The sequence below is a fragment of the Salvelinus alpinus genome, chromosome 8, assembly GCF_045679555.1.
Source record: "Salvelinus alpinus chromosome 8, SLU_Salpinus.1, whole genome shotgun sequence".
Lineage (NCBI taxonomy): Eukaryota > Metazoa > Chordata > Actinopteri > Salmoniformes > Salmonidae > Salvelinus > Salvelinus alpinus.
In genome coordinates this window covers 59,574,631-59,597,256 of record NC_092093.1, presented here as the reverse complement: position 1 = coordinate 59,597,256, position 22,626 = coordinate 59,574,631, and the positions used below count along the sequence as shown (strand labels likewise).

General features: G+C 44.6%; 1 protein-coding gene across 1 annotated transcript in view; it reads right to left on the bottom strand.

The window, feature by feature from the left end:
* Positions 1-3,809: 3,809 nt before the first annotated feature.
* Positions 3,810-22,626, bottom strand: part of LOC139583371 (activin receptor type-2B) — a 94,319-nt gene continuing 75,502 nt past the window's right edge. The window contains exons 2-11 of the mRNA XM_071414373.1: positions 21,384-21,591; positions 19,213-19,319; positions 17,832-17,980; positions 16,204-16,350; positions 15,974-16,117; positions 8,451-8,599; positions 7,124-7,238; positions 4,926-5,064; positions 4,586-4,716; positions 3,810-4,423 (exon numbers count right to left, since the gene is read on the bottom strand). Coding sequence (XP_071270474.1) covers positions 4,229-4,423; positions 4,586-4,716; positions 4,926-5,064; positions 7,124-7,238; positions 8,451-8,599; positions 15,974-16,117; positions 16,204-16,350; positions 17,832-17,980; positions 19,213-19,319; positions 21,384-21,591 — 1,484 coding nt within the window. The 3' untranslated portion in view covers positions 3,810-4,228. The remainder of the gene's footprint in view (positions 4,424-4,585; positions 4,717-4,925; positions 5,065-7,123; positions 7,239-8,450; positions 8,600-15,973; positions 16,118-16,203; positions 16,351-17,831; positions 17,981-19,212; positions 19,320-21,383; positions 21,592-22,626) is intronic.

Below are 22,626 nucleotides of genomic sequence, written 5' to 3'. Positions count from 1 at the left end.
TTACACTTATAGCATTAATACAGTTAAAAACTGTTTTACAATAAGATTCTACATAAAACACTAACCTGATCATTTGACACAGACATAACCTTGATTTGCTAACAAGGCAATGAAATCAAACCAATAATAGCTCCGTCCTGGTTAATGATAAAATGGTGTGAAGTTAATCCAGAGAAAATAAAAAGTGCCATACGAGTGTGCTTCCTTATTATTGTTTTCTTGCTCTCTAACACAGGGAAAGAGGGGCTCCTTGAAAAGTAGTCTCTTTACAGACCCAAATACTTGTTAAAGTTCTCTAACCACAAAAACTTAAAATGACGCTAGCTATGGTTTCACTTATTCAAAGCAACATGGATCGCAGAAATCCGCGGGCCCACGTCAAACACTGGGGTTCATGATGACAAGAGGTTGAAGTCATGAGTCTGTCCATGAGTGCAACTAAAACACACTGAAACCCTCTGCTTTACACACAGGTGTAACGCTGCTGAGAGATGTCAAACCTTAAAACGTATGGCACAGTGAACAATAACTTATAACAATAGCTTTCTTCTGTAAGGTGTAGGGTTAAGGAGCTGAGGCCACTGCGGTGCCTCTTGTCAGTCAACGTGTGATGAGATGGGGACGAGAATCCAGGGACAATAACCCCCACACCCCCCAAGGTGCTACCAAATCAAACATCAACCAAGAAAATATTACTTTATGCTTTAAAAAGTTAGAATGCTATAAATCGAGAGAGAAACTAATTTGGAGACACATTGCTTTGTATAAGGAAATTCAATGATATCTCTTGGTATTCATTTAGTCTTTTCCGTAAAAATGCTTTCTTTTTTCATCACGGAATGGGATAAGTCATTAAATACATTTTAAAAGCAATGACAAACCCAAGGTACACTAAATAGGCAGAAGTATGTGGACACCCCTTCAAAACCCGTTGCTGACAGGTGTAGAAAATCGAGCACTCAGCCATGCAATCTCCATAAACAAACATTGGCAGTAGAATGGCCTTACTGAAGAGCTCATCAAATTTCTGCCCTGCTAATGTGAAGTCAAAACATCTAGGAGCAACAACGGCTCAACCGCAAAGTGGTAAGCCACACAAGTTCACAGAATGGGACCGCTGAGTGCGGAAGTGCGTAAAGATCGTCTGTCCTTGGTTGCAACACTTACTACCAAGCTCCAAACTACCTCCGGAAGCAACGTCAGCACAATAACTGTTCGTCAGGAGCTTCATGAAATGAGTTTCCAAGGCCGAGCAGCCGCACACAAGCCTAAGATCACCATGCAAAATGTGGTGGAGTGTCGGCTGGAGTGGTGTAAAGCTCAACGTAATTGGACTCTGGAGCTGTGGAAACACATTTTTGGGGTGATAAATCACGCTTCACCATCTGGCAGTTCGACGGACGAATCTGGGTTTGGCGGATGCCAGGAGAACGCTACCTGCCCAAATGCATAGTAACAACTGTAAAGTTTGGAGGAGGAATAATGGTCTGGGGCTGTTTTTCATGGTTCGGGCTAAGCCCTTTAGTTCCAGTGAAGGGAAATCTTAACGCTACAGCATACAATGACATTCTAGACGATTCTGTGCTTCCAACTTTGTGGCAACATTTTGGGGAAGGCCCTTTCCTGTTTCAGCATGGCAATGCCCGCATGCACAAAGCGAGGTCTATACAGAAATGGTTTGTTGAGATAGGTGTGGAAGAACTTGACTAGCCTGCACAGAGCCCTGACCTCAACTCCGTTGAACACCTTTGGTATGAATTGAAAAACCGACCTCACCAATGCTCTTGTGGCTGAATGGAAGCATCGATGTTCCAAAATCTAGTTGAAAGCCTTCCCAGAAGAGTGGAGGCTGTTATAGCAGCAAGGTGGGGACCAACTTCATATTAATGCCCATGATTTTGGAATGAGATGTTTGACGAGCAGGTGTCCACATACTTTTGGCCATGAAGCATATAGGGGTATGGGGTATGCAAAAATATTACAGGTCAGACACAATGATGGTGGTGGGTGGATATTCGTTTTTTGTGAGGAAAAACCAAATACAGGTTCAATGTTCCTTTAGGTAATGGAGAGGAAAAGACAAGTTGGGAAAAGTCAGCAGAAATTATGAATAATGCTCAGGTGTCATACTGTATATAGGTAGAATTCTACAACTGTATACAGCTATTTACAAGATTTTCTTTCATTTATACAACATGACATGGTACCACTTCTTTAAATGATTTTGGACATTTTATCTTCCAAAATTCCTTAATCACAAAAGCCCCCCCCCCCAAAAAAAAAATCACATTAAAACATACTTACTACAAGTCAACACAACTAACAAAATATATAACAGAACTCATATACATTGAAAAATCTGAGGTATTTCTGGTTTGAGGTGGTCTGTGGTTCATGAACAATATATATATTTTTTTGTGTTTTAGTTTTCTGATCTATTTTTACTAGATTTTATTGTTTGTGTTGTTCTCTTTCACATCGGAAGCCTTGTCATCCCTACCAACGTACTTCTGCTCTTGTATGCACGTTTAGTTAAATCTACTGAGATTTGTATGTGTAATGCACAGGGGGAAAAAAATGGAACACAGAAATATATTCATCTTTGAGCTGAAACAGCAGCATTGTAGACATTCACTGTTACATTATGGCATACAGAAATGTTGCGTGTAACTTTTCTCTTCTAATGAATGAGAACGTGTAACCAATCTGAATGAAGTGAAGTTTAAAATTGGTTGTTACGCTTGGTGCCCTGTCGAAAACCTTTCTACAATGCAGGACCTACCCGGTCAAAACTCTAAGTTTGGTCCCTGTGAGAAAGAGGTAAATAACGAAGGTACCAGGCAGTGACGCTTCAACTGTACTCCGCCCTCCCTCTCGACACTAGTGAAGGATATAGGCTTTTGCTGAGGCCTAAGATGGGCCTTCTGTGGATAGAGTCTAGGTCCTTAGCTCCCAATGTCCAATACACTCACTGAAACAAAATAAGAAATAACAGAAAAAAAAGGGAAAAAAAGGGAAACATTTAACTCATCTTCAGCTGTTTACGGCTGAAACTTTCTTTTCATGGTCTTAATTTCCATCCCTCTCCGCTACACATTCAGTCACTCTCACTGCACAAATAGTCACAAGCAAACACACACGCATTCATTCTCACACCCAAAATGCATACAAATCTTCACCATGGTCATGCACCTATTGTGGTTTTACAAATTTTCACCATGGTCTTGCACCTATTGTTTTTGTAGTTTGTTTGGGCACCTTCAATGTTTAGACCATTTTGATCTCAGCTAAAAAGGTTTGAACCATGTCAGAAAAGCCCCTCTCATCAAAGTCTGCCCCCACCCTACCCATCAAAGGCAGCGGATGTGGCTCTCGCTCTACTTTACGGGACGCGTTGCGATATCAGCTTAAATCATCATCTCCTGCCCCCTTGAGACTGGTTACCTGAGTAGTAGCTCCGTACCAAACAAAATGCACTATCCAGATGCTGTGGGAAGCAAGCCATTTTCTTTTGAACTTTTCAACATCCACTGATTAATATGCTATAGTCAACCCCAGTCAGAGTCACCGGTAAAAACATAGCAAAATCCAAAAGGAAACGAGTCCAGTTGCCTTCCACTTTTCCCTGTGTTCTAGAGACACCCGTTAGTTCCGAAGGTTTGTATAGCACGCTGTCGGAAAAGGAAAAGTTTTCTGAAAACTAAAATCCCTTGAGGAAGGTTAGTTGTGTGTAAGTCTTAATGTTCATATAAGGTTTTTGCAGCATTGATGTATTGTCCAACATGGTAGATGGTTGCTTAGTTGGTTGGTTTTGTCACAGGCAATCCTGTCCAGAAGACAGAGAGGAATAAACTAAACCCAAATAAACGGCTGAGAGCTGAAAACGGTTGAGGTACCTGCACCTTGTCAGCATTCATAAGTCGGCACCTGAATGCACTACTGAGATGTCAATTTCGTTTTTTTTTTGTAATTCTTTTTTTCTTGTCCTCTCTTGATAAAAACACAGTAGAGAAGAAGTGTGCTGGTAATATTGATCCGATTGGAAAGAAAATAACAATAAAAATCAATTTAAAAAAAGATGTCAGGATAAAACAGCAGCTGCATTCATGTTTTTTTTTCTTCTGAGATCGGCTGAAGCTGAAGAAGAACAAGACAAGGCTGTTTTGTTTGCTTGCATGTTGTCGCTCTGCGTTGGGTAGGTGGGTGTTGGTAGGGCAGGGGTTTGGGCTCAGATACTGGACTCTTTGGGTGGCAAGTCCACGTTGGTGACAGAGGTCACCATGGAGACCAAGCAGTCTGAGGTAGGGGGGCTGGTCAGCCGGCGGATCTGCGAGATGCGCTCCTCCACGCAGCCGGCCGAAAGCCGCGCCTCGGCGTCATGGTCCCAGCACTCCTCTATTGTCTCACACATCGACTCTAGGCCCTGCGAGACACATCAGAGGACAGGAACATCTCAGCACTTAACATCATGTTGCAGGCCTGGGTGACATATTGTGGGAAATGTGAATCAAAACTGTACTGCTGTAAGGACATCCCAGTATTGACCCACTGCTCTCTGCGTTGGAGACAAAGCGAGAATACTCACAGCGTGTTTGAGCCAGCAGTCCTTGAAGACCGGTCTCATCTTTTTGTGGACCACCACATCCTGTAAGTCCTCCAGGGACGGGTGCTGGCCAATCTCCTCCTCAAACGGCAGCATGTACTCATCCACTGGGTCTGACCATACAACACAACAGCAACATCTTAGCATGGAACCCCAACAGGCTATGCTACGTCGTTACCCACAAGCTATCAACATTTATGTGTACTCATTTGTCAATTACACTGCATTAAAAGTTTTCAGCCTGATTCCAATGTGGTATGATTGACAATAAATCAGCAAGTATGATCCTGTGTGTGCGTTTGGGTGTTAGTGTGTGACTCACCGTCGGCCGCCTTGCAGCGCGACACCAGCTCCCACAGCACCAGGCCCATGGAGTACATGTCTATCCTGAGGAAGGCATCCCGCTGAAAGTTAATGGCCCCTTCCAGGACCTCCGGCGCCATGTAGCGCCTGGTACCCACCTGCACGACGGACAAGACACTGTCAGACTAGGTCCCCTACACACACTTCCTTTTCCATGTTGCGTGAGTACATGAGCTAGCTTTAAAACAGTGTCTCCAGGATGTTTTTTGTTAATAAACTCAGCAAAAAAATAAACGTCCCTTTTTCAGGACCCTGTCTTTCAAAGATAAATTCATAAAAATCCAAAGAACTTCACAGATCTTCATTGTAAAGGGTTTAAAGACTGTTTCCCATGCTTGTTCAATGAACCATAAACAATTAAATGAACATGCACCTGTGGACCGGTCATTAAGACACTAACAGCTTACAGACGGTAGGCAATTAAGGTCACAGTTATGAAAACTTAGGACACTAAAGAGGTCTTTCTACTGACTCTGAAAAACACCAAAAGAAAGCTGCCCAGGGTCCCTGCTCATCTGTGTGAACGTGCCTTAGGTATGCTGCAAGGAGGCATGAGGACTGCAGATGTGGCCAGGGTAATTAATTGCAATGTCCGTACTGTGAGACGCCTAAGACAGCACTACAGGGAGACAGGATGGACAGCTGATTGTTCTCGCAGTGGCAGACCACGTGTAACAACACCTGCAGAGGATCGGTACATTCGTACATCACACCTGCGGGACAGGTACAGGATGGCAACAACAACTGCCCGAGATACACCAGGAACGCACAATCCCTCCATCAGTGCTCAGACTGTCCGCAATAGGCTGAGAGAGGCTGGACTGAGGGCTTGTAGGCCTGTTGTAAGGCAGGTCCTCACCAGACATCACCGGCAACAACGTCGCCTATGGGCACAAACCCAGCGTCGCTGGACCAGACAGGACTGGCAAAAAGTGCTCTTCACTGACAAGTCGCAGTTTTGTCTCACCAGGGGTGATGGTCGGATTTGCATTTATCGTCAAAGGAATGAGCGTTACACCGAGGCCTGTACTCTGGAGCGGGATCGATTTGGAGGTGGAGGGTCCGTCATGGTCTGGGGTGGTGTGTCACAGCATCATCGGACTGAGCTTGTTGTCATTGCAGGCAATCTCAACGCTGTGCGTTACAGGGAAGACATCCTCCTCCCTCATGTGGTACCCTTCCTGCAGGCTCATCTTGACATGACCCTCCAGCATGACAATGCCACCAACCATACTGCTCGTTCTTTGCGTGATTTCCTGCAAGACAGGAATGTCAGTGTTCTGCCGTGGCCAGCATCTCAATCCCATTGAGCACGTCTGGGACCTGTTGGAGCGGAGGGTGAGGGCTAGGGCCATTCCCCCCAGAAATGTCTGGGAACTTGCAGGTGCCTTGGTGGAAGAGTGGGGTAACATCTCACAGCAAGTACTGGCAAATCTGGTGCAGTCCATGAGGAGGAGATGCACTGCAGTACTTAATGCAGCTGGTGGCCACACCAGATACTGACTGTTACTTTTGATTTTGACCGCCCCTTTGTTCAGGGACACATTATTCCATTTCTGTTAGTCACATAACTGTGGAACTTGTTCAGTTAATGTCTCAGTTGCTGAATCTTGTTATGTTCATAGAAATATTTACACATGTTAAGTTTGCTGAAAGGACGTTTCTTTTTTTCCTGAGTTTAGTTAGTACCACGTTTAAAGCAGTGTCTCCATGTTGGTCTTTGTTCATAGTTAAGTATGATCTTTAAAGCAGTGTCTCCATGTTGGTCTTTGTTCATAGTTAAGTATGATCTTTAAAGCAGTGTCTCCATGTTGGTCTTTGTTCATAGTTAAGTATGATCTTTAAAGCAGTGTCTCCATGTTGGTCTTTGTTCATAGTTAAGTATGATCTTTAAAGCAGTGTCTCCATGTTGGTCTTTGTTCATAGTTAAGTATGATCTTTAAAGCAGTGTCTCCATGTTGGTCTTTGTTCATAGTTAAGTATGATCTTTAAAGCAGTGTCTCCATGTTGGTCTTTGTTCATAGTTAAGCATGACCTTTAAAGCAGTGTTTACGGATGTGTTTACGGACCTTTAAAGCAGTGTTTACGGATGAAAACTAGTTAACTAAAATCGGGAACGGGGCGCCATTTGGGACAGACTGATGGTGACCCACTCACCTGGCCATGAGTGTCCCCTGGGGGCTTGCCCGGCTCGAACCGCACCGCCAGCCCAAAGTCTCCGATGATGGCCGTCAGGTCCGTCCGCAGCATCACGTTCTTACTCTTGAAGTCCCTGGAGAGGAGAAGGAAAAGAGGACGGGGGGTCAGTGATGTTGTAGAGTAGGGCTATTGAACGACACGGCAGCAGGGCTATTGAACGACACGGCAGCAGGGCTATTGAACTATATGGCTCGAGGGCAAAACTGGGTCATGTTTAGTAGGGCACAACGTAGCAAAAACTGTTGCGGCAGAAAACAGAAAAGCGTTTTTCTTATCGGACAAGTTCAGGTAATTTAAAAACGTTGCCTGCCTACTGAACCAGACCCTGCTTTTCTTTTCTACCAGTTCAATTAACATCAGTGATTGGTCTGAGAGTTTCCTTCCCTGGTGTCCAAGGTCTGAAAAGGACCATATAGTATTTCATTGAATAACCCTGGCTTAGAGAGATCGGATTGGCCCCACAACTGGTTTGGGATCAGTTGGCCCTTTGTCATGATCGATCTGATCATGAACTACACACAAATAAAGAAGACCCACTGCCGACAGGGAACGGTCCTGTCTAGACTTATGGCACAGTTTAATCAGAACTGAGAGACTCGCTACAAACAGGGAACGGTCCTGTCTAGACTTATGGCACAGTTTAAATCAGAACTGAATGACCCGCTGCCCACAGAGAACGATCCTGTCTAGACTTATGGCACAGTTTAATCAGAACTGAGAGACTCGCTACAAACAGGGAACAGTCCTGTCTAGACTTATGGCACAGTTTAATCAGAACTGAGAGACTCGCTACAAACAGGGAACGGTCCTGTCTAGACTTATGGCACAGTTTAATCAGAACTGAGAGACTCGCTACAAACAGGGAACGGTCCTGTCTAGACTTATGGCACAGTTTAATCAGAACTGAGAGACTCGCTACAAAGAGGGAACGGTCCTGTCTAGACTTATGGCACAGTTTAATCAGAACTGAATTGAAGTGTATTCCCAATGGCATAAAGTGTAAACAATTTTGATTTCCTGCGGTCAAATAAATTGCAGTAAAGAGGTTTGAGTGCTGTTAAAAGAACAGATACCGTCAAGGATAGATCCCTCCGGATTGTAGAATGACGACACCGGGGCCCGCAGAGTGAACAAAAATGTTGCATAATCATTGCTACGGTATAGGATTACCTTAACTTACCAGATAGGTCACTGAGAAAACAGAAACGCTGCTCGAACCAGACCCCAAGTCTAATGTCTCGCATTCTCTCTCACAAAAACCAGTGCTGACCTCGTGTGCCCTTACCTGTGAGCGATGGCCGGTTTGGGTCCCTCTCCTTTGTAGCGAGGAACGTCCTCGTGCAGGTAGGCCAGCCCGCAGGCCATGGTCTCAGAGATGTGACACAGCTCAGTCCAGCTGATCGCGTTCCCCTTCAGATAGTCTGTCATGGAGCCCTGGAGTATACACACAGGCAGACATACACAGAACAAGAGAGAGGAGAGCGAGAGAGAGCGATAGAGAAAGGAAGCGCGAGAGAGAGAAAAATAGAAAGTGAGAAGTGGAGCAGTTAACAAGATAAAGTAAGACATCCCGAGAGCACACTAAATAACTTTTCAATGATTGAACTGGGGAAAATATAAGTATATTTGACCGCAGAGACAGGGTTGCTATCATTCATACATAGTTTATTGTACGAGATCAATGAAGGCCAGCCACTGAGGTCTGTCAAATTGAGTGCTATTAAACTGTAGCAAAACAACTTTCGCGGAATTGAAAATTCAACAGCGAGGAAAATAAAAAGGCAATACCTCTCGTATAGGGATGGGCAGATTTATTTGAATAGCCAAACAAAAAAAGTCAAGGGGTCTCAACACTTTCCGAAGGCATTGTGTGTGTATATACAGTACCAGTGAAAAGCTTGGACGCCACTACTCATTTCAGGTTAATTTTTACTATTTTCAACATAGTAGAATAGAAGTGAAGACATCAAAACAATGACATAACACATATGGAATCATGAAGTAACCAAAAAAAAATCTACAAATATTTTATATATTTGAGATTCTTCAAAGTAGCCACCCTTTGCCTTGATAACAGCATTGCACACTCTTGGGATTCTCTCAACCAGCTTCATGAGGTTGTCACCTGGAATGCATTTAAATTAACAGGTGTGCCTTGTTAAAAGTACATTTTCTTTCCTTCTTAATGCGTTTGAGCCAATCAGTTGTGGTATACAGAAGATAACCCTATTTGGTAAAAGACCAAGTCCAAATTATGGCAAGAACAGCTCAAATAAGCAAAGAGAAATGACAGGCCATCATTACTTTAAGACATGAAGGTCAGTCAATGCAGAACATTTCAAGGACTTAGAACGTTTCTTCAAGTGCAGTAGCAAAAACCCATCAAGCGCTATGATGAAACTGTCTCTCATGAGGACCGCCACAGGAATGAAAACCCAGAGTTACCTCTGCTGCAGAGGATAAGTTCATTTGGAGGTAACAGACTCAGAAATTGAAGCCCAAATAAATGCTTCACAGAGTTCAAGTAACAGAAACATCAATTGTTCAGAGGAGACTGCATGAATCAGGCCTTCATGGTCGAATTGCTGCAAAAAAAACACTACTAAAACACCGTTAAGAAGTAGAGACTTGCTTGGGCCAAGAAACACGAGCAATGGACATTAGACCAGTGGAAACCTGTCCTTTGGTCTGATGACTCCACATTTGAGATTTTTGGTTCCGACCGCCCCGTCTTCGTGGGACGCAGAATAGGTGAACAGATGCTCTCCGCACGTGTGATTCCCATCGTGAAGCATGGAGGTGGTGGTGTGATGGTGCTTTGCTGGTGACACTGTCTGTGATTTATTTAGAATTCGAGGCACACTTAACCAGCATGGCTACTACAGAATTCTGCAGTGATACGCCATCCCATCTGGTTTGCGCTTCGTGGGACTATCATTTGTTTTTCAACAGGACAATGACCCAAAACACACCTCCAGGCTGTGTAAGGGCTATTTGACCAAGAAGGAGAGTGATGGAGTGCTGCTTCAGAAAACCTGGCCTCCACAATCACCCGACCTCAACCCAATTGAGATGGTTTTGGATGAGTTGGACCACAGAGTGAAGGAAAAGCAGCCAACAAGTGCTCAGCATATGTGGGAACTCCTTCAAGACTGTTGAAAAAGCATTCTAGGTGAAGCTGGTTGAGAGAATGCCTAAAGTGTACAAATCTGTCAAAGCAAAGGGTGGCTACTTTGAAGAATCTCAAAAATATATTTTGATTTGTTTTACACTTGTTCAGTTACTACATGATTCCATATGTGTTATTTCATAATTTTGATGTCTTCACTATTATTCTACAACGTACAAAAAGTAACAAATATAGAAAAACCCTTGAACGAGTAGGTGTTCTAAAACGTTTGACCAGTAGAGTGAGTGTGGTTTATATAAACTCAGCAAAAAAATAAACGTCCCTTTTTTAGGAACCTGTCTTTCAAAGACAATTCGTAGAAATCCAAATAACTTCACAGATCTTCATTGTAAAAGGGTTTAACTTTTTTGGGATGGGGGCAGCATTTTCACTTTTGGATGAATAGCGTGCCCAGAGTGAACTGCCTCCTACTCTGTCCCAGATGCTAATACATGCATATTATTATTACTATTGGATTGAAAACACTCTGAAGTTTCTAAAACTGTTTGAATGATGTCTGTGAGTCTAACAGAACTCATATGGCAGGTGAAATCCTGAGAAAATTCCAACCCGGAAGTGGGATATCTGAGGTTGGTTGATTTTCAACTCAGTCCCTATTGAATGCACAGTAGGATATGGATCTGTTTGCACTTCCAACGGCTTCCACTAGATGTCAACCGTCTTTAGAAACTTGAATGAGGCTTCTACTGTGTTGTGGGGCTGAATAAGAGGGGAATGAGTCAGGTTTCTGGCAGAGAGCCATTTCCTGGTCATGCGCATTTACCATGATAGCGACCTGTGTTCCATTGCTTCTCTACACAGAAAGGAATTCTCCGGTTGGAACGTTATTGAATATTTATGATAACATCCTAAAGATTGATTCTATACTTAGTTTGACGAGTTTCTTCGACCTGTAATATAAAGTTTTTGTCCGACGTTCACCTGGACCTACCTGCACGAGCGTTTGGATATGTGTACTAAACGTGCTAACAAAAGTAGCTACATGGACATAAATAATGGACATTATCGAACAAATCAACAATTTATTGTGGAACTAGGATTCCTGGGAGTGCATTCTGATGAAGATCATCAAAGGGAATATTTATAGTGTAATTTCTGATTTCTGTTGACTCCAACAAGGCGGAGAATTTTTTTTATTTTTCTGAGCACCGTCTCAGATTGCATGGTTTGCTTTTTCCGTAAAGTTTTTTTGAAATCTGACACAGCGGTTGCATTAAGAACAAGTGTATCTTTAATTCTATGTAAAACATGTATCTTTCATCAAAGTTTATGATGAGTATTTCTGTTATTTGAGGTGGCTCTGCAATTTCTCCGGATATTTTGGAGGCATTTCTGAACATGGCGCCAATGTAAACTGAGATTTTTGGATATAAATATGCACATTATCGAACAAAACATACATGTATTGTGTAACACGATGTCCTATGAGTGTCATCTGATGAAGATCAAAGGTTAGTGATTAATTTATCTCTATTTCTGCTTTTTGTGACTCCTGTCTTTGGCTGGGAAAATGGCTGTGTGTTTTTTTGACTTGGTGGTGATCTAACATAATCATATGTTGTGCTTTCGCTGTAAATCATTTTTGAAATCGGACACGATGGGTAGATTAACAAGATGTTTATCTTTCATTTGCTGTATTGGACTTGTTAATGTGTGAAAGTTACATATTTCAAAAAAATATTTGAATTTCCCGCGCTGCCTTTTCAGCGGAATTTTGTCGAGGGATTACGCTAGCGGAACGCATGTCCTAGACAGGTTAAACACTGTTTCCCATGCTTTTAATGAACAATTAATGAACATGCACCTGTGGAACGGTCGTTAAGACACTAACAGCTTACAGACGGTAGGCAATTAAGGTCACAGTTATGAAAACTTAGGACACTAAAGAGGCCTTTCTACTGACTCTGAAAAACACCAAAAGAAAGATGTCCAGGGTCCCTGCTCATCTGCGTGAACATGCCTTAGGCATGCTGCAAGGAGGCATGAGGACTGCAGATGTGGCCAGGGCAATACATTGCAATGTCCGTACTGTGAGACGCCTAAGACAGCGCTACAGGGAGACAGGATGGACAGCTGATTGTTCTCGCAGTGGCAGACCACATGTAACACCTGCACAGGATCGGCACACCTGCGGGACAGGTACAGGATAGCAATAACAACTCCCCGAGTTACACCAGGAACGCACAATCCCTCCATCAGTGCTCAGACTGTCCGCAATAGGTGGAGAGAGGCTGGACTGAGGGCTTGTAGCCCTGTTATAAGGCAGGTCCTCACCAGACATCACCGGCAACAACATCGCCTATGGGGACAAACCCACCGTCGCTGGACCAGACAGGACTGGCAAAAAGTGCTCTTCACTGACGAGTCGCAGTTTTGTCTCACCAGGGGTGATGGTCGGATTTGCATTTATCGTCAAAGGAATGAGCGTTACACCGAGGCCTGTACTCTGGAGCGGGATCGATTTGGAGGTGGAGGGTCCGTCATGGTCTGGGGTGGTGTGTCACAGCATCATCGGACTGAGCTTGTTGTCATTGCAGGCAATCTCAACGCTGTGCATTACAGGGAAGACATCCTCCTCCCTCATGTAGTACCCTCCCTGCAGGCTCATCTTGACATGGCCCTCCAGCATGACAATGCCACCAGCCATACTGCTCGTTCTGTGCGTGATTTCCTGCAAGAAAGGAATGTCAGTGTTCTGCCGTGGCCAGCAAAGAGCCCGGATCTCAATCCCATTGAGCACGTCTGGGACCTGTTGGAGCGGAGGGTGAGGGCTAGGGCCATTCCCCCCAGAAATGTCTGGGAACTTGCAGGTGCCTTGGTGGAAGAGTGGGGTAACATCTCACAGCAAGTACTGGCAAATCTGGTGCAATCCATGAGGAGGAGATGCACTGCAGTACTTAATGCAGCTGGGGGCCACACCAGATACTGACTGTTACTTTTGATTTTGATGTGTTCACGGACACATTATTCCATTTCTGTTAGTCACATGTCTGTGGAACTTGTTCAGTTCATGTCTCAGTTGTTGAAACTTGTTGCGTTCATACAAATATTTGCATATGTTAAGTTTGCTGAAAATAAATGCAGTTTATTGACAGTGAGAGGACGTTTCTTTTTTTGCTGAGATATATATACAGTGGGGAGAACAAGTATTTGATACACTGCCGATTTTGCAGGTTTTCCTACTTACAAAGCATGTAGAGGTCTGTAATTTTTATCATAGGTACACTTTAACTGTGAGAGACGGAATCTAAAACAAAAATCCAGAAAATCACATTGTATGATTTTTAAGTAATTCATTTGCATTTTATTGCATGACATAAGTATTTGATCACCTACCAACCAGTAAGAATTCCGGCTCTCACAGACCTGTTAGTTTTTCTTTAAGAAGCCCTCCTGTTCTCCACTCATTACCTGTATTAACTGCACCTGTTTGAACTCGTTACCTGTATAAAAGACACCTGTCCACACACTCAATCAAACAGACTCCAACCTCTCCACAATGGCCAAGACCAGAGAGCTGTGTAAGGACATCAGGGATAAAATTGTAGACCTGCACAAGGCTGGGATGGGCTACAGGACAATAGGCAAGCAGCTTGGTGAGAAGGCAACAACTGTTGGCGCAATTATTAGAAAATAGAAGAAAATAGAAGAAGTTCAAGATGATGGTCAATCACCCTCGGTCTGGGGCTCCATGCAAGATCTCACCTCGTGGGGCATCAATGATCATGAGGAAGGTGAGGGATCAGCCCAGAACTACACGGCAGGACCTGGTCAATGACCTGAAGAGAGCTGGGACCACAGTCTCAAAGAAAACCATTAGTAACACACTACGCCGTCATGGATTAAAATCCTGCAGCGCACACAAGGTCCCCCTGCTCAAGCAGGCGCATGTCCAGGCCCGTCTGAAGTTTGCCAATGACCATCTGGATGATCCAGAGGAGGAATGGGAGAAGGTCATGTGGTCTGATGATTCAAAAATAGAGCTTTTTGGTCTAAACTCCACTCGCCGTGTTTGGAGGAAGAAGAAGGATGAGTACAACCCCAAGAACACCATCCCAACCGTGAAGCATGGAGGTGGAAACATCATTCTTTGGGGATGCTTTTCTGCAAAGGGGACAGGACGACTGCACCGTATTGAGGGGAGGATGGATGGGGCCATGTATTGCGAGATCTTAGCCAACAACCTCCTTCCCTCAGTAAGAGCATTGATGATGGGTCGTGGCTGGGTCTTCCAGTATGACAACGACCCGAAACACACAGCCAGGGCAACTAAGGAGTGGCTCCGTAAGAAGTATCTCAAGGTCCTGGAGTGGCCTAGCCAGTCTCCAGACCTGAACCCAATAGAAAATCTTTGGAGGGAGCTGAAAGTCCGTATTGCCCAGCGACAGCCCCGAAACCTGAAGGATCTGGAGAAGGTCTGTATGGAGGAGTGGGCCAAAATCCCTGCTGCAGTGTGTGCAAACCTGGTCAAGAACTACAGGAAACGTATGATCTCTGTAATTGCAAACAAACGATTCTGTACCGAATATTAAGTTCTGCTTTTCTGATGTATCAAATACTTATGTCATGCAATAAAATGCTAATTAATTACTTAAAAATCATACAATGTGATTTTCGGGATTTTTGTTTTAGATTCCGTCTCTCACAGTTGAAGTGTACCTATGATAAAAATTACAGACCTCTACATGCTTTTTAAGTAGGAAAATCTGCAAAATCGGCAGTGTATCAAATACTTGTTCTCCCCACTGTATATATACACACACAGGCCTATTTTAAATGGCAAGGCTTTGTCTAAAATGTGACATTGTTACATAGTACACCATGACATTCAACATTTTTATAAAACAGTTTTTTTTTGTTTTTCTGAGTGCGCCCCCAAAAAAGTAGTGCCCGGTAACCTGCACACGTTTCATAGCTTGTTGTTATTGTCGGTCAATGACAGCGGCGCTACAGTCAGAGGCTACATGTGTAGAAAGTGAAGTGGGAGATTTCTAATCAAGGCAAAATTTCAATCACAGAATTAAGTTGGCTAAATGAGAAGGAGTAGGCTGTTGTTTAATATGAATGGAGTTCACAAGGACAGGGAGCGCAGCAAAATAGCCACAATTAGCCTTGTTAGCTAGCTAGCTGGCCAGCTTAGCTGGCTAGTGTAGCTAGATAGCTTCTTTATATCAATTTGATGCAGTCAAGAGTGTACCGACAAGTTCCCATAAAAAAAAATATATACATCTTTAAAACATTTATTTTAACTATCCTGATTCTGTACAAAAAAAACAAAAAAAACAATTTAATAGTGAAATCATTTCAAACTCCCATCCCTACTCTCGGAGAAACAAAACAAAGCCTTCTAAGTGTCAATAAGTAAATAGTGGGTCTCTGTAGCAAGCTTGATATAGAAGGCTAGAGAACATCGCTAAAGCTCAGTGGTGGGACCTTGTGGGGGCTAATTGATGTAAACGAATGACCCAGACTTGAAATAGCTAGTTATACACGTCTTTGCTGAGAGATATCCCAAACTGGATGTAATAATGTCATCACTTTAACGCCCCTCCCCCTAACCTAAACCCCTCCAGCCCTAACCACCCCTCCACCCCCGTTTCCCTACTCCTCCTTCTCACCCTCTGGTGGAACTCAGAGATGAGCCACAGCTCCATCTCCAGGTTGGTCCCGCGCTTCTCGGCCGCAATGTAGCGCAGCAGGTTCTCGTGCTTCATCCCCGGCGTGAGGAACACGTCCCGCTCATTCATCCACGACTGCTTATCCTGTGGGAGGACACACAAACGTTACATCAACGCTTCAGAGGGTACACAAATGGAGGGTAAGTTACATCAACGCTTCAGCCACTTACCTGAATGGGGAAGACCTTGACAGCCACGTATTCATTCATCATCTGGGCCTTCCACACACAGCCGAAGCGCCCCCTTGCCTTGATCTCCAGCAACTGCAGGGGTTTAAGCCCCACCAGAGGGGAAGGAGGGGGAACTAGGCCAGGATCCTGGTAGATAAATAGGTCAGAGGTCAGTACAGGTAAACACTGGGACATTACATTCAACAAGCCTATGAGGACCGAGTGCGGCTCACAACATACGACTTCTATAATAACTGGAGCTTTCATATCAAATGAAAAACTTCTAAAACTCTGTTGCAAAACAGTTTAACTTTAACAAAAAGAAATAAGCACAAGATTCTACACATGCTAAAGACTAACACTAATATACTACCAGCAATATACTAACAACAGTCCTACAGGGGGGACCTATATCACAGTGGTCCTATAGGAGGCACCTATATGACAGTGTTCCTATAGGAGGCACCTATATCACAGTGGTCCTATAGGAGGGACGTATATCATAGGGCAGCGGTCCTATAGGAGGGACCTATATCACAGGACAGCGGTCCTAAAGGAGGGACCTTTATCACAGGGCAGCGGTCCTATAGGAGGGACCTATATCACAGGACAGCGGTCCTATAGGAGGAACCTATATCACAGGGCAGCGGTCCTATAGGAGGGACCTATATCACAGGGCAGCGGTCCTATAGGAGGGACCTATATCACAGGGCAGCGGTCCTATAGGAGGGACCTATATCACAGGGCAGCGGTCCTATAGGAGGGATCTATATCACAGGGCAGCGGTCCTATAGGAGGGACCTATATCACAGGGTAGCGGTCCTATAGGAGGGACCTATATCACAGGGCAGCGGTCCTATAGGAGGGACCTATATCACAGGGCAGCGGTCCTATAGGAGGGATCTATATCACAGGGCAGCGGTCCTATAGGAGGGACCTATATCACAGGACAGCGGTCCTATAGGAGGGACCTATATCACAGGACAGCGGTCCTATAGGAGGGACCTATATCACAGGACAGCGGTCCTATAGGAGGGACCTATATCACAGGACAGTGGTCCTATAGGAGGGACCTATATCACAGGACAGTGGTCCTACAGGAGGGACCTATATCACAGGGCAGTGGTCCTATAGGAGGGACCTATATCACAGGGCAGCGGTCCTATAGGAAGGACCTATATCACAGTGCAGTGGCAGCCGACTACCTCTAGATGGCGGTGGTCATTAATAGAGGCTTTGCACGGCAGCTTAGGGGCTGCTAACAAGATGGCCTCCGAAGAAGAAGGGATAAAAGAACAAGGAAGTGAAAGAATAGGAGTGAGAAACCACAAACAGGAAAGAGGTAGCACCACATAAGATAATTCAACAGCTACATTATCTCTACAGACAGAGAGAGCCAATACCACTGACAGACAGGAGGGACATAAGTGTTGACATTACTGTTTTTAACCCTCAATGACTTTGTGTGTAGTATTGTTGTACTTGGCTGAGGCAAGTCAGCACGCATTTTAAATGTTTCATATAAATTCAATAATTCAAAGATGAGTACAGAAGAGTGACGGGAAGCAAAACTGAATGAGACCGAGCTAAGGAGATGGGAGGGAGATGGGAGGGGGAAACTGGCCGACCTCGTTGATGTCCACGTGGCCATAGGGCGGCTTGCGGTGGCGGTACATCCAGAAGGCCAGCAGCAGAGCCATGGAGAGCATGGTGATAGGCAGCAGTGAGTAGACCAGCACATTGAGTAGGGTGGGTGTGGGGGGAGGCGGCTTGATCACTGGAGGGACAGAGAGAACACAGTGTTACCGAGAGGCCATCGAGAGGAGCGAGAGAGAATAGTAATGGGTAGCTACATGAATAGCTAGGTACATGAATAGCTAGGTACATGAATAGCTAGGTACATGAATAGCTAGGTACATGAATAGCTAGGTACATGAATAGCTAGGTACATGAATAGCTAGGTACATGAATAGCTAGGTACATGAATAGCTAGGTACATGAATAGCTAGGTACATGAATAGCTAGGTACATGAATAGCTAGGTACATGAATAGCTAGGTACATGAATAGCTAGGTACATGAATAGCTAGGTACATGAATAGCTAGGTACATGAATAGCTAGGTACATGAATAGCTAGGTACATGAATAGCTAGGTACATGAATAGCTAGGTACATGAATAGCTAGGTACATGAATAGCTAGGTACATGAATAGCTAGGTACATGAATAGCTAGGTACATGAATAGCTAGGTACATGAATAGGTAGAGACACAGTATTGTTTTCTCCTTTAAGCCTTGCTTTGACTTCAACGCACAAAAAGGTTTGCTGCCTGGATGTCTGTGTGCTCAATAATATAATTTGTGTGCTATTATCCTGGGCAGAATTGCCCCTACCTTTTCAAGACTTGCAGTCTGCAAACAAGGGTTGTAATTCAATACCCGTGTGGCCTCTTGCACATTTCAGTCCGTCATGTTTAAGACCCTACAATTCCCCTCTGTGAAGACCGTTTGGGAACAAAGTCAATAGTTAACCCTGGGTGAGGCCCGCAGAGCTTCCAACTCAACATATACCATCTTCCAGCTGGTATAGGTTTTACACCGATGTCAAATATAATATCAACCTACTGAGATTCACTTCACACCAGCCAGGGGTTGGAATACCAAGATAACATACCAAGATATCATAATAGTATGATCCTATAGCAAAGCATATGATATTTGCTCTGAAACAAATGGAGCGAGCAGTGATTGGGAAAATCAAATACTCCAAAATGATGACATTTATCTATTCAGATAAAGGTCAATATAAACTGTACATCTGACTAGCCCTTGAAATCTGAGTATGGGAGTGAACGTTGCAATTGAGGTGTAGCCTAGCCATAGAAATATAATAATTAGAAGAGACGTTACTACTCAACTCTGTGTTCTGTGTTGGGTGGACCGGCGGCCAGATCTATTTTCTATGGCTGTAACACAGATGAAAGAGACGGCGTCCTACAGGTCTACTTACTTGGTCCATTGACATCGGGGAGGTGGGTGAACCTCTCGTTGCAGAAGTTCCCCTCGCAGCAACAGAAGAAGACCTGAGGATTCTCCTCTGTCGCCACACACTCTTGCCTGAGAAAAAAAGACAACATTTTAGCGACCGTCAAAGGGAAACGCTTTAGTCTAGATTAGAGAACGGAGCGCCTCAGCTTTCTGCTGACTTCAGTGCTTGAGAGGGCCTGTGGTTATACCCTATGCCGGGTCGTGCTGATTCTGCTGATGGGGCGCCAGGCACATCGGCAGCATCGGCCCGTGTCAGCGATGTGGCAGCCTGGCGGGTCATTGGGCAGTGTCCTCTCCCCTCAAAGAGCCAGAGCCAATGGCGAGGCCAGCCAGTCGACCCTGACAACACTGGAAGGGGGCCCGGATTAAGGGCTGCTTGGCCTTGTGGGGAGGGGTGGAGCGAAGAGAAGGAGTCTCCTCAAGCTGTCCCGATATGAACACCAACTCACAACAGTAAGATGGTTGTGATCATGACGCAAATGTGAAGATTGAGATTTTAAAGACATCCACTGTATGTCTAGACTAGAGGGTTCACACTGACAACTGTGGCTTCCAGGATCAACTTACACACCATATAAAAGCATTTACAACAATGCATTCAAGGAACCTGGATCTTCATTCCCGCAGGGTAATATGTTGCACAGTTCATTCAGAACAGGACGGACCTCACCGGTGGCGGCAAGATAACATATCTTTACCCAAGTCTAATCTACAACAGTCTCGAGTGTCTACAACAGTCTCGAGCGTTTCAAAAAAGCTTTTTCGACTTAAGCCAGTCACTCAATGCACTTCGATGTTTGGTATTTCCAACATGCACCAGAGGATCTGCTCGTCTGCTATTTTAAGAAGTGGCGACCTCTAGTTTAAGCAACCTGGGATTGCTGGCGTTGCGTTTCAAGATCAGTCATTGTTGCTGGCCCACTTTCGCACTGGCAGTCTCGATGAGGGATCGGGGAATCGTTTCATACATAGCCTTTTCATGGTGAGAAGCTAATGCAGCTTTAGAATTGAGCTTGTAGAAACCTCTGGTTAAATACCCCAAAACAAAAGCCCTTTATGCATTGTTACCTTGGCTCTTCTCATTCAACACTATAATGTTCATTCTTTTCAAGTTGATCATTTAAACCCCATGTACACATGTGTCTCACTCTGTAAACAACAATGCAGTGGATTGGTTTTAGCCAAAACCTTTTTTCTCCTCTCTAACGTGTATGCGGGGAGAAGCGACAGTATTCAAGCTTCCCATCCGGATCCATCTATTCAACGATTTATGGATCTTGGGAGAGAGGCCGGAAATAGATCGCAACGGCAATCGGTTGAAAAATCTACCGCACCACTCTGCCTGACTTTTCCGGCGACGGCGAAGCCTTGGTTATGGAGCACCTACGGGGCCCACCGGGCGCTGGGCAGCTGTATATTCCAGTTTGACAGAGAGACATTTCATATGGAGTCCATGCTTCTACGTCTGCATTGCTTGCTGTCTGGGATGAGGCTGGCTTTCCGCATTGTGTCATCTGCTGATGTAAAAAGGGCCTTAGAGCGACCTATGAGGAACACTTCCGATAGATGAAATAGAAACTAAAATGTTCGATAACAAAAGCGAAACGTCGAAGACAAGCTCTTAAATGTAAATGTAATGTGAGGTTGCACACACTCACATACCAGCCGTGAAGTCAATAGGCAGTAACGCTTGAGTGACAAATCCAACTGTGATCGTTGAAGTTGTATATATGGTCATATTTGATTGTTAATCTAACCTAGTCATTATCGATCAGTGACGTATGGGGACCCCAATGTGCTTCATTCTAAACACTTGTTGAGGCATTGATCCCACTCGGGAAATGAAAACATTGAGCAGAAACCCACGTATACAACCATAGGGAACACACGGATTCCACCTCTTCGCCACACCAGGACCCCTATTCATAAAGAGCGGAAGAGTAGGAGTGCTGGTATAGGAACAGGTTTTGCCTTTAGACCCTGGATGCCAGCACAGCACTCCTACTCTCAGACTCTTTGTGAATACATCCCAGGACTCCAGTCTTTAAGGCAGAGGAAGGCAGCTCCTCTAATCTACAACTTAACAGTATTATATAGGGCCTTGCTCAAGGGCACAACGGTAGGAGATTTGACCTGTCATAGCAGTTGAAGTCGTCCAGCCAGCAGCCCTTCTTCACCAGCTCGATGGTACCAGAGTTGTTGCGCCATGAGGCGTAGCAGTGCAACCTCTTGTCCTTCTCACCCTCGCAGCGCTCTACCCCGCTCTGGTTGGTCTTCTCGATCTCATAGTTCACGTTATAGAACAAGCACTCCCGTGTGTCCACCTCGCCATGGCTTGGTCCTGTCACAGAGAGACAGATTAGGATGCACTGGTTTAGTCAAGCATTAGAATAATACAATTAGCCCAGATTAAATACACACTATAACCTATCATTTACGCACTCAAAACCCAGGGCTGTGTTTGGTACAACTGTTGCCTCAGAAGTTCCTCATCTAGACATAAACAATCAAAAAGAGATGCTCTCCCTTTAAATACAACCAAATATGCAAGTCAGGATTGAGAAATGAACTAAAAGATCAGGATCAATCAAGAATCACAGATGACGTATAAAACCCCTCAACCCCTGCGTGTCAAGGAGTTTGGAAAATAAGTTTGATACTGAAGCACAACCGAAAGGAGGGGCTTCTCCTGTATCGCGTAGTGTGGTATAGAGCGGTGATTGGTGTGTTGAGTGGCGGCGTGTTTGATGAGGACATGGCACCGCAAATAGAAGCACATAGACGCCTCCCTGCAGCGCACAGAAACTCGGCTTGCTTTACTCTTGTCAAAACAGCATTCGAGACTTTACTCATGCCTTATTTTGATAACAGGGGACAGGGAGGTGATATTTTCTGACGATGAAACCAGAGTACGCGCCGAAAGAGAGAGCGAGAGAAGTAGAGAGAGTTTAGAGGAGAGAGAGAGAGAGTTGAGGAGAGAGAGAGAGAGTTGAGGAGAGAGGAGAGAGAGAGAGAAGTAGAGCGAGAGAGAAGTAGAGAGTTGAGGAGAGAGAGCGAGAAGTATATATCATTTAGAGGAGAGAGGATAGTTTAGAGGAGAGAGGGGGAAGGATAGTTTAGATGAGAGAGAGAGAAAGAGTTAGAGAGAGAGAGAGAAGTAGGGAGAGTTGAGGAGAGCGAGAGAGAGAAGTAGAGTAGTTTAGAGGAGAGAGAGAGAGAGCGGGAGTGAAAGAAATGGTGGGGAAGGGGGAGAGAGGATGTTTATGGTAAGGAAGGATTGTACACAGTAGGCTGCTACAGACTGAAGGCATGTCGACTGCAGCGTTTGCCAGCTCACAAAGAAGCGTCAGCACTGAACAGTTTTCCATGAAAGAAG